Below are 16,762 nucleotides of genomic sequence, written 5' to 3' on the forward strand. Positions count from 1 at the left end.
CCACTGCGCCACCGCCTGGTCAGGCTCTCTTCCCCACTTTTAAAAATTACTTATGTCTAATGAAAGGTCTGGAAAGTTGTATCTCTACTTTTTAAAGAGGAGTAAGATTGAAGACTGAGGAGTGTCTTCTAATTCAATTTTTTTTTATTGATTGATTCTAGGGAGAGAGAAGGGGGGGAGAGAGAGAAACATCAATCCATTGTTCCACTTATTTTTGTGTTTATTGATTGATTCATGTCTGTGCCCCAACTGGGGATTGAACCCACCTTGGCACATTGGGATGATGCCCCAATCAACTGATCTACTGGGCCAGGGTTTCTTCAAGTTTTTAACATTCCAGTTTCTTCTAATTTCCAACACACACACACACACACACACACACACACACGCAAGAAGGAAGAACGTAACAAACCAGAAAGTTGTTCTTAAATTCTCTTTGGCCTATATTTTTCATGAGACTTTGAAAGCCACTGAACTGAAGAGAGGGGGTGGTTAGTTCATCTGGCAAGTGCGAGAATGTCCATACCAAGCTTTTCATTTTGAAAGAAAGAAACTGAAGGAGGGAGAGCGGGAGAAGGAATCGCTCCAGCATTACTCATTACTCAGCACATCCAAACAGGTAGTCTTGTTCTCGTCCCTGCCACCACCCAAGCCCTGACACAGAGTAACAGAAACTCTTTGATAAATGTCAACTGAAATAGAGCAATCAGCTGAAAGCCATTTGCTGAGCTGTCTGCCGGCCCTGGGCCCGAGGTTTTCCTTTATTCATTTATCATGATATACGGCTTTGGCCAACATATACACAGGAGAGAAATTGTTGACATGTGGAACCCAAGTACAGAAAATCTTTCAATTTCCCCCCCGTCTGTTCACCAAATAAGTTTTTGTTTATTTAAAGACTACAGAGGATTTGGCTGTTAAGAACCAAATGCCTTTGGAGTGGAGTTACAACATAATTTATCATTTCCTCTGTTTATTAAAAAAATCCTGCATCTCCAAGAAGCACATTTGCAGTGAGTGGGGGGTTTCGGCCACTCACGAGAGGCTGCTGCAAAGCCGTCGCCATGTGGCTAACCCCAAGAAAGGCTCCTCGATTGTTCTTTCCAACCCTGTCTTCCCCTGGCTGACTTCAGGCCGTGATGGCTACGCAGGGCGGCGAACAGGGTCTGACCAAGGACGGGTAAGCAGGGCGGGTCACTGCGTCAGCTCCTTTCACCTCCGACCTCAGGCTGACCTTGGGCTCCACTGGCTGCCCGTGCACAGGCGGAGGGCAAAGTGCACCCGTTACCGCCAGCACGGAAGAGAGCCCCGAGGAGTCCAAGGGCAGAGAAGCTGATGCTGCTTCGAAGGAAGGTGGCCAGGCCCTGCTGCCGCCAAAGTGGGTGCCGTTCTACAGGCAGACGTGCGGCAGAGCTAGAATAAACTTCCTACCTTCCACCCACGACAGTACAGACAGCAAGTCAGTGCAGTACGCCGTGCACCCTCAAAGACAGGGGGCACGTTTTGCCCAGTTTTGTATTCCCGGCACGTAGCACGGTAGCTGACACACTGGTGCCCACCCAACAGTTATGAAGGCAGCAGGGTGCAGCGGGCCACGCACTACTATAGAGCGAGGGGCATGTGCTATAGAGCGGGCCTGGCACATACCATAGAGCGGGTGATCACTGATCACGTGCCATAGAGCGGGAGATCACGTGCCATAGAGCGGGAGATCACGTGCTATAGAGCGGGCCGGGCACATACCATAGAGTGGGAGATCACGTGCTATAGAGCGGGCCGGGCACATACCATAGAGCGGGAGATCACGTGCTATAGAGCGGGCCGGGCACGTGCTATAGAGCAGGGCTCAGTTGGGATCCCATCTCCGCTGCGTGCTCGCTGTGTGGCCCTGGGCGAGAGACGCACCCCTCTGAGTGCTTCCCTCTCTGTACAGCGAGACTGAGGGTGACCAATGAAACCCTCTTACAAGCTTTGTTACATCTTTGGGCAAATTACCTAATATTGCCAAGTCTCAGTTTTCCTATTTGTAAAATGAAGATAATACCTCTTGCCAGTTTACTATGAAGATTAAAAATGTTGCCTAGGGCTGTACCTAGCTCATTGTGGTTATATTATGAATGAATGAATGAATGAACAAATGAATGAGTAAAAGAAAAATTATTGGGGGCAAAACAATCTAACAACCCAAAGATGAGCCACAAAAACCCGCGTGTGTGTCACTAACGGCAGACCATGGGTGGAGAAATCTCATCGCCAACTGAATACTGAGGCCAAAGCAAGGGTGGAAAATGACAGAGCGATAGTTAAGACTGGAAATAAAGGAAAAGAAGCCATCATTTGTTGCTCGAATATTACGTGCAATTCATTCACGACACATTTGAGTGGCTACTGCATTCCAGGCATTGTGTCAAATTCTGAGGGTCCTGCAGATACACAGACTAGTTATCAAAAAGAACAGTGAAGGTTCAGATGAGAACAGACAGTGCCGTGAGAGCCAGCAACGGGTCCTCGGTGAGGAAAGGAAGGCTTCCAAGGAGGCACCGGCCCTGCTGAGGTGTGGAGAGCGAGCTGCCTGGCCAGGGAGGACGAGGACGGGAGGAGGGGAGGAGTGGTCCCCGCAGAGAGAAGAGCAGTGGGACAATGACTCAGAGGCAAATGTATTGTTCTGGTTGCTTTATACACGGGTCCTGAGAAGGCATTAATCCAGACTGACTCTAGCATTTCATTTGTGGTTATTCTTTCCAACTTATTGTTTGGTGTAAACAGACCATCAGTAAAAGTATCCAGTCACAGGTAAGGGCCCACATCAGCCCAAGCAAAGTTTCAAGTTGGGGACAGGGCCCAACTGTTTGAAAAGGAGGCTACTGACATGAGGAGCAGTCAGGGCTAGCTAAGCCTGCCAGGGGTCCCAGTCACGTGGCAGCATCCCAGTCAAGGCAATGCCCTAAGTCAAGCCCAGCCCGTCAGCCACAGGGACTCTCCAAAGGCCCACCCATGCCAGAGGGCCCAGAGCAGAACCGGTAGCAGAGGACAGGAGGAAGAGAATGAACAGGTCTGGGTGTCCCACTGGGAGGCTGGGCCTCACAAGGACTGACAAGGACATGGTGACAGCCTTCTGCGTGGACAGGGTAGAGAGCTGCAATTTGCCACCCAGGAAACCGACTAGAAACTGGCCCCGGTGGACTTTCATCCAAGGAGTTCCTTGGTCTTCACTGCCAGATGCCGGTCCAGCTCTGCAACCGTATCGTCGGCCATTTGGCTGATCTGCAGAAACACAAAATGCAAGAGCCTGATAACAGGGCCTGGAAAAGGGTGGGGGAGAAATATTCCAGAGCTGGGAAAAGGTTATCTGGGACATAATGATGGTGACAAAGCTCACATTCGTTGGGCCCCAGCCAGCACTGTACTAAAAACTCTGTGTACACACTCTTCCTGAGTCCTAACAGCTACCCCTGAGATTCACTACTATTGTCCCCATTTCACAGATGAGAGAACTGAGGCAGTCAGATCACCTGTGCAGGATGTACGACTAGAGTGGCAACGACCAAAGTGAATCCTGGGTAGCCTGAACCCACAGCCCCAAATTCTTAACTATTACTATAGAGTACAGGGACGCCAGCCTTATCTGTCCCTTAGTGAACTTCTACAAGTTCCTGCACCTCAGACACTCTGCTATATAAAGCCCTCATGCTAATTGATAAGAAGAATATTAAGATCCCAATGGTTGAGCAGAAAAAAAAGTCTGGAGAAAAGATGAAGTACATCTGGTTAACAAACATGGAAAATTCAATAGACACTGAAGAATGGAAATTCAAACAAGACATAATTCAGTCATCGTAGTTAACAAAATTTGATGTTGTGGTTTTTAATTACAATATTCAATGCCAGGAGCTAGTGAAATGGATAAGGTCACATATCATCAATAGGGATTTAAATTGATGCAAATGTTCATACCATTTTTAACCCCAAATTATCTCAATGGAGAAATTACTGTGTGAGTGGCATCTGAAAAAAACTTTACATACTTTGTATAAAGATATTTATCTAAGCTTTATTTTTAATAATGAAAAATCATAACATTGAAAGTAAAAGAAGGGGCCTGACCAGGTGGTGGTGCAGTGGATAGAGCGTCAGACTGGGATACAGAAGGACCCAGGTTCGAGACCCCAAGGTCGCCAGCTTGAGCGCGGGCTCATCTAGTTTGAGCAAAAAGCTCACCAGCTTGGACCCAAGGTCGCTGGCTCGAGGAGGGGTTACTCGGTCTACTGAAGGCCTGTGGTCAAGGCACATATGAGAAAGCAATCAATGAGCAACTAAGGTGTTGCAACAAAAAACTGATGATTGATGCTTCTCATCTCTCTCCATTCCTGTCTGTCCCTCCCTCTCCCTGACTCTCTCTAAAAAAAAAAAAAAAAAAAAAAGTAAGTAAAATAAGGGATAAGTAGTTGAATTCATAGAGACACTAAAAAGGGTTAAGATTATCCATTTCTTATGGAAAGGATATTAAGTATGAATAACATTCCAGTATATGTTACGGAAAGGTTTGAATGTTTGACTCTTTTATAACAAGCATGGATTGCTTTTGTAATCATGAAGAAAGAATGCTTCAAGATATTATTTATACGATCAAGGAAACATGCTTTGGTTACCCTGAATTAAAGAAAGAGCAGGATACAAAATTGTGTATATATATACATAGCAGAAACAATCTCAAATATGTTAAAATTTATGTGTATTTTTAAAACTGGGAGGAAGCCTGTCAAAATATTAATAGTGATTATCTTTAGTGATGGGAAGATAGCTAATATATTATTCATGTGGTATCTGTCACATCTAGCAGAGGCCTAATACATTGCAAATGCTCAGGAAATATTTACTAAATGACTAATTATTAAAGTTTTCTGTGCTTTTCTATGTTTCTTGTGATAAACCCGTAATCCCTCTGAAAATGAAAACCGGAGTACAGTTTGGTGGGTGCTGCAGCCTCCCCGCCCCCCCCCCCCCCCCCCCCCCCCCCCCCCCCCGCCTCTACTGGGGACCTCAGGCAGGAAGCCCCAGGCAGGAAGCTCTGAAGGGGCGGCAGCATAATGCCCAGGATCTGTGCTCGCCAGCACAGCGGCTGTTGGACATCTTTATTTGCAGACCGCAGGCCCTGGCCAGGAACTGAGAAATAAATGCACTGAAAAGGGTAGAAACTAAAAAAGGATTTGGAGCAACTGGCCCCAGGCACAGAGACAGCCAGGTTCTTGCCATGGCAACAGCTGCATATTTCTTAGCTGGAAGAGCAGAGCTCCTGGGGCTGCAGGGCACACTCTGGGGGAGCGACGGCGCTCAGAGTGCTGCCTGGTCCCTCCTCACTCGGCTGCTGCAAACCCTAGACGATGTTCTTCTGCCGCCACCTGAGCAGCCCACCATGCACGTGCACGGGGGTATATATGGCCTGGTGCCCAGCAGCCCTCCAGCACGCGCAGGCTGGTAACCTGGGACAGCCAGGATAGCCTGGGACAGCAAGCTGCCTCTGGAAAAATGGCGTCTGCGGACCCCGTCAGGGACAGAGGGGGAGAAGAGTACCTCGGGTAGCCATTGGATAACGTGGTTCTGGGTTACATGCTCAAGACAGTGACAATGTGTAAGTCGTTTCCCCAAGCTGAGGCTCCGTTTCCTCAGCTCTCAAACAGGATGCTAGTGCCTTCCTCAGAGAGTAGCTGGGAGGGTTAAACAAAGTCATGAATATGCAAACCTGTTTTAAATTGGTGATTTGCTACGCAGGTACTGCTTGCGTTACTCTGGATGTTTACCATCACTTCTTGACATCTTTTCAAATTAATTAATTAATTAAAATATTTACTAACTTTCTATCATATTATAGGCACAAAGTGCCCCTGGGGTCAGTCTGCAGACAAGTTCATCTTTTCCAGACTTCTCAAAATAATGATGATTAACAACGAGGATACCAACATCTCCCCCTCACTCACTACATGCCGGGCACTGGGCTGAAAACTTCACCTGCGTGATTTCAATCAATTCTCAAAACACAGGAACTACCATTATGATCCTCCTTGTTTATATTATGAACCTTATTTACAGGAGGAGGTCCTCAGGTTACGACAGTCGCGACATATGACGTTTCCAGTTTATGACACTCACACCCATAAAAACTTTTAAAAAATTGAGACGTGAGTGTTCTGGCTTACGCCATTAGCATGGTACTTACGGACTACATGGGAGAACTAGTTTGGGTGCACCAAGCGGAAGAATACGCAGTAACGCGTGTATGAGTGAGGGGCTTGGCGTCCCGCTGTACGCCTACCTACGCCATTCCGAACTGTTAAAAGTGCAAGTGTTTCATTTGTGTTGCTTTGTTTGGCGACCCTTGGGCCCTTATCATGGCTCCTAAACGAAAGTCAGCGCGACTGGCATCACACGGAGAGGAGCTGTCTGCTGAGGACCTCCTTCAGCTGGAGAGGCAGCTGACTGAAGAGCAAGAGATAGAAACCCCAGAACCCAAGAGATTTACGACCAACAGTTTGACAGAAGGTTTTCCCATGGTAGAGGAGGGGTTGGCAAAATTTCAGGCTGAGGACTCCAGCGATAACACCTTCAGTGAGGTCTACAGAGCTGTTACCGATGCCTTGCAATGCTATAGGCAGATTTTGGAAGAGAAGAGGTCATCAACCTCCCAGACTGGCCTGGAACTATTCTTTAAGAGGCAGAGAGGCCTGCAACAGACCCTGTACCCTCTGCATCAGCTGCTTCTCGAGATGAAACACCTGTAGTCCAGGTAGAATCACCTCCAGCGTCTCCTGCTTTCCCGTAGGCAATCCTGATCACCTGACCCAGTGTCTCCAGCACCTTCTGCAGGTTCTCCTGCCTCCAGCTTCCTCCTCCCAGCAGGTCCCTCTCTCCCACCTTGCAATGCTCCCTCCAGTGTGCAAGCCAACCACAGGAATAAAGGTAAGGATTTTTTTTAACACTCACTTTTTGTCATTTTTTCTGTTACTACAGTACAGTGTGCAGTACAGTATATTTATGTCCTTTTCCTTTTTCTGTGGCTTAGTTGTGGTTTCATGTTCTAGATTATGATTTTACAACTGTGTTAGGATAGGTCAGTGACTTTGGCTCGCGTGTGTTTCGACTTACACCAAAATTTGGGGTACATGCCTGTTGTAGGAACGGAACTGTGTCGTAACTCCAGGGCCCCCTGTACTTCACCTGGAGATGGCAGTGAAGTAGTAGTTCAAACTGCAAAAGTGTTTTGTCTTCTGTTACTCCATTCAAATCCAACAAACTCACATAACCTCTATAGGCAGGTTGCAGAGGCATTACCCCCATTTTACAGAGGACTAAAGCAAGGCATAAAATGTTAGCTAACCTGCTCAAAATCACATAAAGAGTCAGTTGTAGGACTGAGCCAAGAACTCAGCCACCCCCACGGCCAGTTTGGTGCCACTCCGCCCCTCGGGGGTCCGCTGCACCTGGCCTAGTCCTGCCGCGCTCCAGGCAGGCTGTGTTAGGCTCCTTAGCTCAGTCAATCCCAGGTCCATATTTAAAGTCACAAGGTGAGCCTGACCAGGCTGTGGTGCAGTGGATAGACTGTCGGACTGGGACATGGAGGACCCAGGTTCGAGACCCCGAGGTCGCCAGCTTGAGCACGGGCTCATCTGGTTTGAGCAAGGCTCACCAGCTTGAGCCCACGGTTGCTAGCTTGAGCAAGGGGTCACTTGCTCTGCTGTAGCTCCCAGTCAAGGCACATATGAGAAATCAATCAATGAACAACTAAGGAACCGCAACAAAGAATTGATGTTTCTCATCTCTCTCCCTTCCTGTCTGTCTGTCCCTATCTGTCCCTCTCTCTGACTCTGTCTCTGCCACTAAATAAATAAATAAATAAATAAATAAAGTCACAAGGTGAGGAGAGAGAACTGGAATGGACAAATAGGCGAAGAATTACTGAGGACCAGCACTCATCCGGGCAATTTTAAGTAGGCTGTGAAATGTGGTCCTCACCTGCCCCGTGAGACTGGTGCTGCTGCTCTTACATTACAGTGAGGGATCAGAGGCTCAGAAAGGTGACTCCATTTTCTGACCTTGGGAGCTGACAAGTGAAAGAGCCATTCTGATTCCAAAGCATGAGCCCTCTCCATTACAGTGTGCTGCCTCATAAAGATTATAACAGCACCACCACCATCATTACCATCACCACCACCACCATTATCACCACCACCATCACCATCACCACCACCACCACCATCACCACCACCATCACCCCCACATTCGCTCCTTACAAGTTCAGGAAAACGAAAGGTAGAGAGAGGAAAAGGGAGGCAGGAGCACACCGCACAGCTTGGAGGCAGGCCCAGAGAGCGAGTCGTCCTTCCCGAGGCCTGGCTCAGAACACCCATGGAGTCACTGGGTGCTGCTGGCCCGGCCTCCCTCGGCCCAGCCTGCCAGGAGCCTTCCCTTCCTTTAGCCCCGCGAGCACCCAGCATCACGTCAGAGCAGTTTGGTTTCTCAGAAAAAGGCAGCAGTGAAAGGATCTTGGCCAGATGTACTGGTGGTTTCTGCCAAGTGCTTTAATGTTCAGCAGGCGCGTTTCTAGCAGACTAACGCGGAGGTGCAGCAGCAGGCTGACAGATGTCAGAGCCCGGGTGGGAAGCCCCGTCCTCCCTCCGCAGGGCTGGCCTGAGCCGGGACTGGGAGCTGGGGGGCGGGGCAGACACGACAGCAGGACAGAACCTACCACAGAGTCACGTCCTTACTACACACCGAAGATGAAACAGTGTTAGAATACAACTTTGAAAAACCTAACCTCAAAAGACATTTGGGAAAAAAAAATTTTAATTAAGAAAATCTCCCAGAGAATAAAATTAAAATTGTTTATAACCCTATTACCTGAAATAATCACCATTAATATTTACGTGGATAAGCTGCCAACTTTATTATGTACATGAAATCCTTCAGTATAAAAATGAAATAAAAATAAGTTAAAAATAAAAATGAAGTCATATAATAAATATTATTACGTAATCTACCTTGAAAAATAAATTCCAAAAAATGTACCATGTCTGTAAAATACCTTTATAACTGTCAATATATATAGATGTAAAACAACTTATTGCCTGACCAGGTGGTGGCACAGTGGATAGAGCGTCGGACTGGGCTGCCGAGGACCCAGGTTCGAGACCTCGAGGTTGCCAGCTTGAGCATGGGTTTACCTGGTTTGAGTAAAAGCTCACCAGCTTGGACCCAAGGTCGCTGGCTCGAGCAAGGGGTTACTCAGTCTGCTGAAGGCCCACGGTCAAGGCACATATGAGAAAGCAATCAATGAACAACTAAGGTCTCGCAACAAAAAAAACCTGATGATTGATGCTTGTCATCTCTCTCCCTTCCTGTCTGTCTGTCCCTGTCTATCCCTCTCTCTGACTCTCTCTCTGTCCCTGTAAAAAAAATAAAAAATAAATAAAATTATAAAAAATAAAACAACTTATTTTCCCATTGTTAGAAATTTAGACGATTTCTCATTTCCTACCATTATATTTAATCAACAGATATGTCTATAGATGAGATTTTTGACAATTTATTTTGGATAAAGCCCTAAGTCATTGAGTCAGAAATGTACAGATTTGGGTATATACTACCATATTATCTTCTAGAAAAATTGTATAGATTTATGCAAAGACTATCAATCTTTCCTGTAGAGTGTAGAAGTAAAAGCAATACTTCTAACATAAGCAACATTTTAAGTTCACATTAAAAATTCTAGGTTCAAATGTCAGGGATTAGAAAAGGCAAAAAAATTTGAGACACACACACATACTCTAAAACCTGTCAGTGAGTTGGGCAGCGGGTACAAGAACCTTAACAGCATGCATTCCCTCTGTGCCGCAACCCCCACTTGGGACTGTGTCCTGGAGAAGTCATCTCCACGAAGATGTGTGCATAAAAATATTCACTGCAACCTTATTTATCATAACAAAAACATTTACACAAACTGAACGCCGACAAGAGGGCTTATAAATGTGAATGAAGGCATACCCACAGACGGGCTGTTTTGCAACCATTAGAAATGGCTGTTTACAAAGATTTTTTAAGACACGAGAAAATGCTAATGATTTTAATGCTGAACACAGAATAAAAAGCTGGTTACACATTATATGTGCTGTACATGTTCTCAATCATGTTTAAAACTGTGTAGTTTGCCTGACCAGGCGGTGGTGCAGTGGATAGAGCGTGGAACTGGGATGCGGAAGACCCAGGTTCGAGACCCTAAGGTCAGCAGCTTGAGGGCGGGCTCATCTGGTTTGAGCAAGGGGTTACTCAGTCTGCTTGCTGAAGGCCCGCGGTCAAGGCACATATGAGAAAGCAATCAATGAACAACTAAGGTGTCGCAACAAAAAAAACTGATGATTGATGCTTCTCATCTCTCTCCATTCCTATCTATCCCCCCCCCTCTCTCTGTAAAACAAAAACAAAAACTGTGTAGTTTAAGAAAAGGGGGAGAGAAGAAAAACTCAAAAATGTTAAGAGCAATTGTTCTTACAATGTGAGGTTATGGGGTGAATTTTTTCCCATTTTTTTAAATAGTCTTCTGAATGCTACATTTTCTACAATACTGTGATAACCAGGGACAAAGTAAACAAATAAATTTTTTAAAAGTACTTGATAAAACAACAACCAGCCCCTGCCAGTTTTTGTTGTTGTTGTTGTTACTCCCCTGCCAGTTTAAATAAAAACACACACCCAACCCTACCGATGCCTTCTCTCAGAATAGTTCTTACTGGAACTTTGAAGCACATGACAATAAAGAAGGTTATTACCATGAATGGTAAAATGGTAAGAACTGATATTTAAATGGTAATAATCTTTAATAATGAACACTGTTATGAAATATATATAGTACAATCTTCTTATAATATTACATTTACGTTTACAGAGATAACTTGAATGTTGATAATGGTCCTCTTCGGGTGACAATTTCAATTACCTTCTTTTTAGTAATATTTTTATGTAAATTTTAAAAAAATTTAAAATTTACACTAAACATGGATTGGTTTACTATCAGAAAAAAAATGAATCAAGTTACTTTCACTTTGAAAAATAATAATTAACAGTAACAAACACTGAATAAAAGAATGCACTCTAAAGAGGAAGGTGGAAAGCCAGGTGCTGACGAGCAAAGGCTTCCAGTGAGGTCTTTGTCAAGCGGGTTCTACCAGGAGAGCTGGCGTCCCAGCATGCCTCCTTTTTCAAGGAGTGTGGGCTCTGGTCGCTGAGGCAGACAGGTGCCCAGACGTGCAGAGTGAGGGGTGCCGGAAGGTTCTGGAGGGCCACAGGCTCAGCACCAGGAAGCAACCAAGAGGCCCAGGCTCAGCTGTAGAGATGGCGCCCCCGGGGAGATGGCCAAGGAGCTGGCTCCGCAGGGGCCTGTCAGGGCTCAGGAGGTCAGCCTGGCCTCTGAACCTCTTCTCGCTGGTGCTGGGAGAGAGCAGAAAGCACAGGATGGCAGGAGGGGTGCTCTAAGCATCTAGGAGTCAAGTAATGGTGCTTCCAGCAGCCCCAGGGCAACCCTTCAGGGTGGAAATTACAAATCTCTTTGTTCAGAAGAAAAAGACTGGGAGTCAAGTAACTTCGCCAAGGTCACAGGACATCAACCGCAGAACAACCTCTTTCTAACTCCCGTGCTGTTCCACTCCTCCCAAGTCTGCTTTTGTGGGATTATGGAGGGAACTTATTAAAAATACACATCCCCGGGCAACCTACTGAATCAGAAAATGCAGGAGCAGGGCCCAACAATCTATCTAAAATTCTCCCCTGGGTGACTGTTTGTCCAGGAGAAGGGCAGTTAGTCCACTTTCGGCCTCCTCCAGATGGCCCTGGCACCCACTTCTTCCCTCTCTTCTTCCCAGCCGGCTCACACGCCGGCTCACACGCCTGCACAGTCTTACTAACATAATGCTTTCACTCTGGACCAGGTGGCTTTGGGTAAGCACTTTTTGGTACACTCGACATTATAAATTCTATCTCCTAAATACTGGTAGATTCCTCTCCCTACCTTTATTCCACTTGTACCACTCGGTTCAGGCCACCGTCATTTCCTGGATGAATTTCTACAGCAACTTCTCTGCCTCCAGTCTTGCCCCCAGCAATCCGTTTTCTAACCAGCAACCATAGCCACTTTTCACACACAGATGTGACCTCCCCACTGTCTGGAGAAAATATTTCAGGGTGTTACTCTAAAAATGCAGACTCCCGGCCCCACGTCAGACTCACTGACTCAGTCTCTGGGACTGGGGTTTCAGATACCTGTATTTTTCTAAGATCCTCAAGTGATTATGATGCTGTGATAAGATTAAATCACTGCTCAAAAAATACTCCCTCTCAAGACTTCCATGAACAGAAACACATCCCCGACCCAGGGGTAGTAGGCTTGGCCTATGTGATTTCCTTGGCCAGTGGGATGTGATGGACACAAGTGCTTAAAATGCATTTGCGTGGCTGGGTTCATGCCCTTGGCATCCACAGCTGCCATGCCAGTGTGCCCTGGGAAGCTTGCTGACTACAGAATACTGAGACACATGAAGCAGAATTAAACCTAGTCAGTGACATGGAGCCAAGCCCGCTACACCCAACATAGAACAGCTACATCCGAGCAGACCTACAGGTCTGAGAAGAGATAATGCTCGATACTGTAAACCACTGAGTGTTGAGGTGGCTTGTTATGCAGCATTACTGTGGCCACAGATGACTGGAAAAGATGCACAGCCCACGTGGGAACCTCTGGACCTGTTAAAGTCCAGACTTCTCCACCTGGTATACAAGTGCTTCCATGAACTGGCTGGCCACTGTCTTACCTATCCTGTCCCTGGTCTCAGCCGAGGTCCATGGCTATCTACCTACACAATGTTCTCTGACATCACCACACCTCTGCACATCCTGTTCCGCCCTTCTGCCTTGTCCCTCTCTGTTTCACTCCAGTAGCTCCTTTAAGTCACGTATAGAGGCCACCACTCAGCACCCTAAGGACATTGCTACGTTCACACTTCTCCTCACGCAGACAGCCGACCGCGGGCAGGAGAGCGGTAGTGAACAGGCTCTGAAATCAGTCTGCCCGTGTCTGGGGCCCATTTCTACTGTTTACCAGCAGTGTGACACTGGGCAAGTTATTCAGCCTCTTTGAATCCGTTTCCTCACTCCCTCCACTTCCCAGCTTTGGAGCGACGAGGATAAATGAAGTGATGTAAAGTGTTCAGCAGAGCCTGGCACACAGCAAAAGGTCAAATATCTCCCCTCCTCCCTATTCCCGGGGCCCAGCACAGGACGAGGCCCAGGACAGAGACTCAGTCAATGGGAATCACATCTGTGAAAGGCCAGGGGCACTCTGTCTTCATTTTCCTTGCTTCAGGATCAGATACATAAACGTCACATCTGTTGGGAACAGTACCTGTTTTTCTATGAGCCGAATGGTGTCCTCTGAGGTCTTGTCCTTCGATTTCTTCAGCCTATTCATGGCGTTGGTACGAACCTTCCGTAAAGAGTCTTTGGCCTTGTTGGTGTTCTGTTTTGCCAGTTTCACCAGCATTTCTCTGTGCTCCCTGGTTACCCTGATTAAAAAAAAAAAAAAAAAAAAGTTCAATAAAATCAAGAATTGAACATCACGCTGTCCATCAGCTCAGCAGCAGTTTGTGACCTTGCTCTCTGGTGGCGGATGACTTCACGTTCCTGACCCAGGCCCACGGGGATGCTCAGTGTCAAGTTCCTGGTGAGTCTGCTGAGCCAGGGAGGCTACGCAGACCTAGGGTCAAACCCTAGCCACGCCACTTCCAAGAAGCGTACCTGTCTTCCTCTCCTCGGAGTTTCCATCTTTATAAGGAGAACTGCTGGCACCTCTCTCAGGCGCGGGTGTGAAGATCACATGAGATGACGCACGTGCAGTGTTTAGCACTGACCCCGGCACGTTTTAAGTGCTCAATAAAAGGAAGCAATAATTAGCAATAACTCCATCCCCTTCTTTCCTAGTAATGCAAATAAGTGCTGATGGTATAGAAATAGCACCATCTCTAAACCTCTATCTAGCTCATCCAAAACAAGGAAGTGGCAACCTTCATAATCTTAACTATTATTATTCTAGCAAATGACTTATGAGTCACTTCAAAACTGACCAAGATACAACACGAGTCCCAACATAACAAGTGAGAACCAGTGCAACCAGTTAACTTCCATAAAGGACCCAGGAGAGCATCTGACACATTAGAAATGCTTAATGAATGTCAGTTAGTTTGACTGCTAACATGTTCATCATGACAGCCACACGAGCACATGGAGGGCCTACTGTAAACCATGAAGACGGGCACTTTACATGCTGATCCTCCAACAGCTGTGTGAGGCAGTGACTGTTAGTCCCACCTCACGTGTGGTCATCACAACAGCACAGCAGAGTGGGCCAGCCAGTGTGCCCTGCCTTCCCTTCTCCGTCGTGTACACACTGAGGGCACACTGCCTGCCAAACCAGTGTGGGCACCGAGGGCGCGAACACGAGAGACCTCCGTCCTGCCCTGGGGAGCTTAGCTGGGGAGAGGTCAGGAGAGAGAAACGGACAGCGGAGCGTGAGGAGGGCTGCAGACAGGGACGTGGGGAGCCCCCGGTGTCACAGCACAGAAGATGCTCAGCTCACTCGCCAGCCTCTGCCCGAGTGTGGGGAGGAGGCGGGAAGGGCAGACGTCCCTAGAGAAATGGTATCTATATGTGGCGGCCATTAGGCCTGTTCACTCGTGTTCTGGTCCTTGTTCCGTCCGGTAGGATTGCGCCTCCCGTCCACCCTGAAGTTCGGTGTGGCTGCACAGCTTGCTTTGGCCAATGGAATGTGAGAGGAATGATGAGTGTCACCTCGGGGCAGAAGCTGTGCGAGCCAGGGTCCGCCCACCCCAGTAGGTTCCACAGTATGAGTGGGCATGGGATGTCCATCAGCCTGGGTCCCAGAGCGACTATGATGAACAGCCATCATGCAGCATAAGCAAGAAAACAGTGTCTGCTGCGATCAGCCGTGGAGACGCGGGGCTGCCTGTGACTGCAGCACAGCCCCTCCTATCCTGGCTAAACGCTAACGACCCTCCTGGGGTCTGGAGGGTGACTGGGAAGCAGGTCACAAAGAGAGAGACAAGAAGAGAGGAGGGAAATCCACATCAGGATCTTGTAAGGTCATGAACTCCACCTTACGGATTAAAAACTGAGACGCGGCCCTGGCTAGTTGGCTCAGCGGTAGAGCGTCGGCCTGGCGTGCGGGGGACCCAGGTTCGAGTCCTGGCCAGGGCACATAGGAGAAGCACCCATTTGCTTCTCCACCCCCCCCCACCTTCCTCTCTGTCTCTCTCTTCCCCTCCCGCAGCAGAGGCTCCATTGGAGCAAAGATGGCCCGGGCACTGGGGATGGCTCCTTGGCCTCTGCCCCAGGCGCTAGAGTGGCTCTGGTCACGGCAGAGCGATGCCCCGGAGGGGCAGAGCATCGCCCCCTGGTGGGCAGAGCTTTGCCCCTGGTGGGCGTGCCGGGTGGATCCCAGTCGGGCGCATGCAGGAGTCTGTCTGACTGTCTCTCCCTGTTTCCAGCTTCAGAAAAATACAAAAAAACAAACAAACAAAAAAAAAAACAACTGAGACACAAAGAAGTTTGCTACCTTACACAAAGCCAACCCAGACCATCCTATCTCAAAAGCCAAGGGTCTTAGTATGACAAAAGTCCTCTGCCCCCTGGGTCCTGAGGTGGACGTCCCTGGCATGTGTTTCCTGGACCTCAAATCAGTGTGGTTCTCAGTCAGGACAATCCCAGGTCCTGGTCATGTGTCCCATGTGAAACAGTGGCACGCAGGTGTTGAAGATTCAGTGGTGTCCACCTGATATTTTCCCCCTCGATAAGGATGAGAAGAAAGCTTGAAAATTTTGCAAAAGACGACACTCTGAAGACAAAGTAGACAGCTGTGTTATAAATAAATCCAGCTAATGGAAGGCATTCTCAAAATGAAAATGGTCCTGATTGCCACCATTATCAAGCCTCTCTGCCAGGTGAGCACTGTGAGTGTATCATTACCTCACAACAACTCTTCGAACTAGGCACTCCTCCCCCCACTCTGCCAGGAGGACGCTGAGGCACCGATGTGAGGTCCCGCGCCCATGGGCTTGAGCGACAGAATTGGGGTTCAAACCCAGATCCCTCTGGCCTGTGTTCTTTCCCCTGCTCCACGCCGCCTGCCCCTGTCATCCGTTTCACATAAACTGCGCACTGCGGCCTCGACTTCTGCTTCCAGGCAGAAAGCTTTTCAAAGTCAGTAACATGAAGCTCAGGACTGAAAAGGACAAAACCACCATGTCAGGAGTTTAGGGATTTGGATCAGATCTTGTTACTTTTATGGTTTTTAATTCATTGAACAAAAATCATGCTGACATGTTTAGGTCTCTTTTTTGTTCTGCCAAAGCACATGTCAGTATAAGGAAGGAACAGGAAAATTAAAACTTGATCCACTGATTCAAAAAACTTAATCCTGATGAAATACTAGGAGGGGCAGAAAATAAATGAATCTAAGTCAGTAGGAAACCCTCTTAAACTTCCCCAACAAGAAGGATTTCAATCTTCTGTTTCATATATAATTTGAACTAGGTATCCCACTGTTTAGACAATCTCTAATAAAAGAAATTTTTTTTACCTAATCAACTTTCTTTTCACTACATTGTTTTATTTATGTTTTACATAAAGAAAAAAAACTATACATTTAAAT

General features: G+C 47.3%; 1 protein-coding gene across 5 annotated transcripts in view; it reads right to left on the minus strand.

Annotated features, from left to right (window-relative positions):
• Positions 1-2,645: 2,645 nt before the first annotated feature.
• MRRF (mitochondrial ribosome recycling factor) overlaps positions 2,646-16,762 on the minus strand; it is a 51,544-nt gene continuing 37,427 nt past the window's right edge. For all 5 annotated transcript variants that reach the window (XM_066256302.1, XM_066256306.1, XM_066256305.1 and 2 more), the window contains exons 6-7: positions 13,442-13,601; positions 2,646-3,264 (exon numbers count right to left, since the gene is read on the minus strand). In XM_066256302.1, coding sequence (XP_066112399.1) covers positions 3,187-3,264; positions 13,442-13,601 — 238 coding nt within the window. In that variant the 3' untranslated portion in view covers positions 2,646-3,186. The remainder of the gene's footprint in view (positions 3,265-13,441; positions 13,602-16,762) is intronic.

The sequence above is a fragment of the Saccopteryx bilineata genome, chromosome 2 (assembly GCF_036850765.1).
Source record: "Saccopteryx bilineata isolate mSacBil1 chromosome 2, mSacBil1_pri_phased_curated, whole genome shotgun sequence".
Taxonomy (NCBI): Eukaryota; Metazoa; Chordata; class Mammalia; order Chiroptera; family Emballonuridae; genus Saccopteryx; species Saccopteryx bilineata.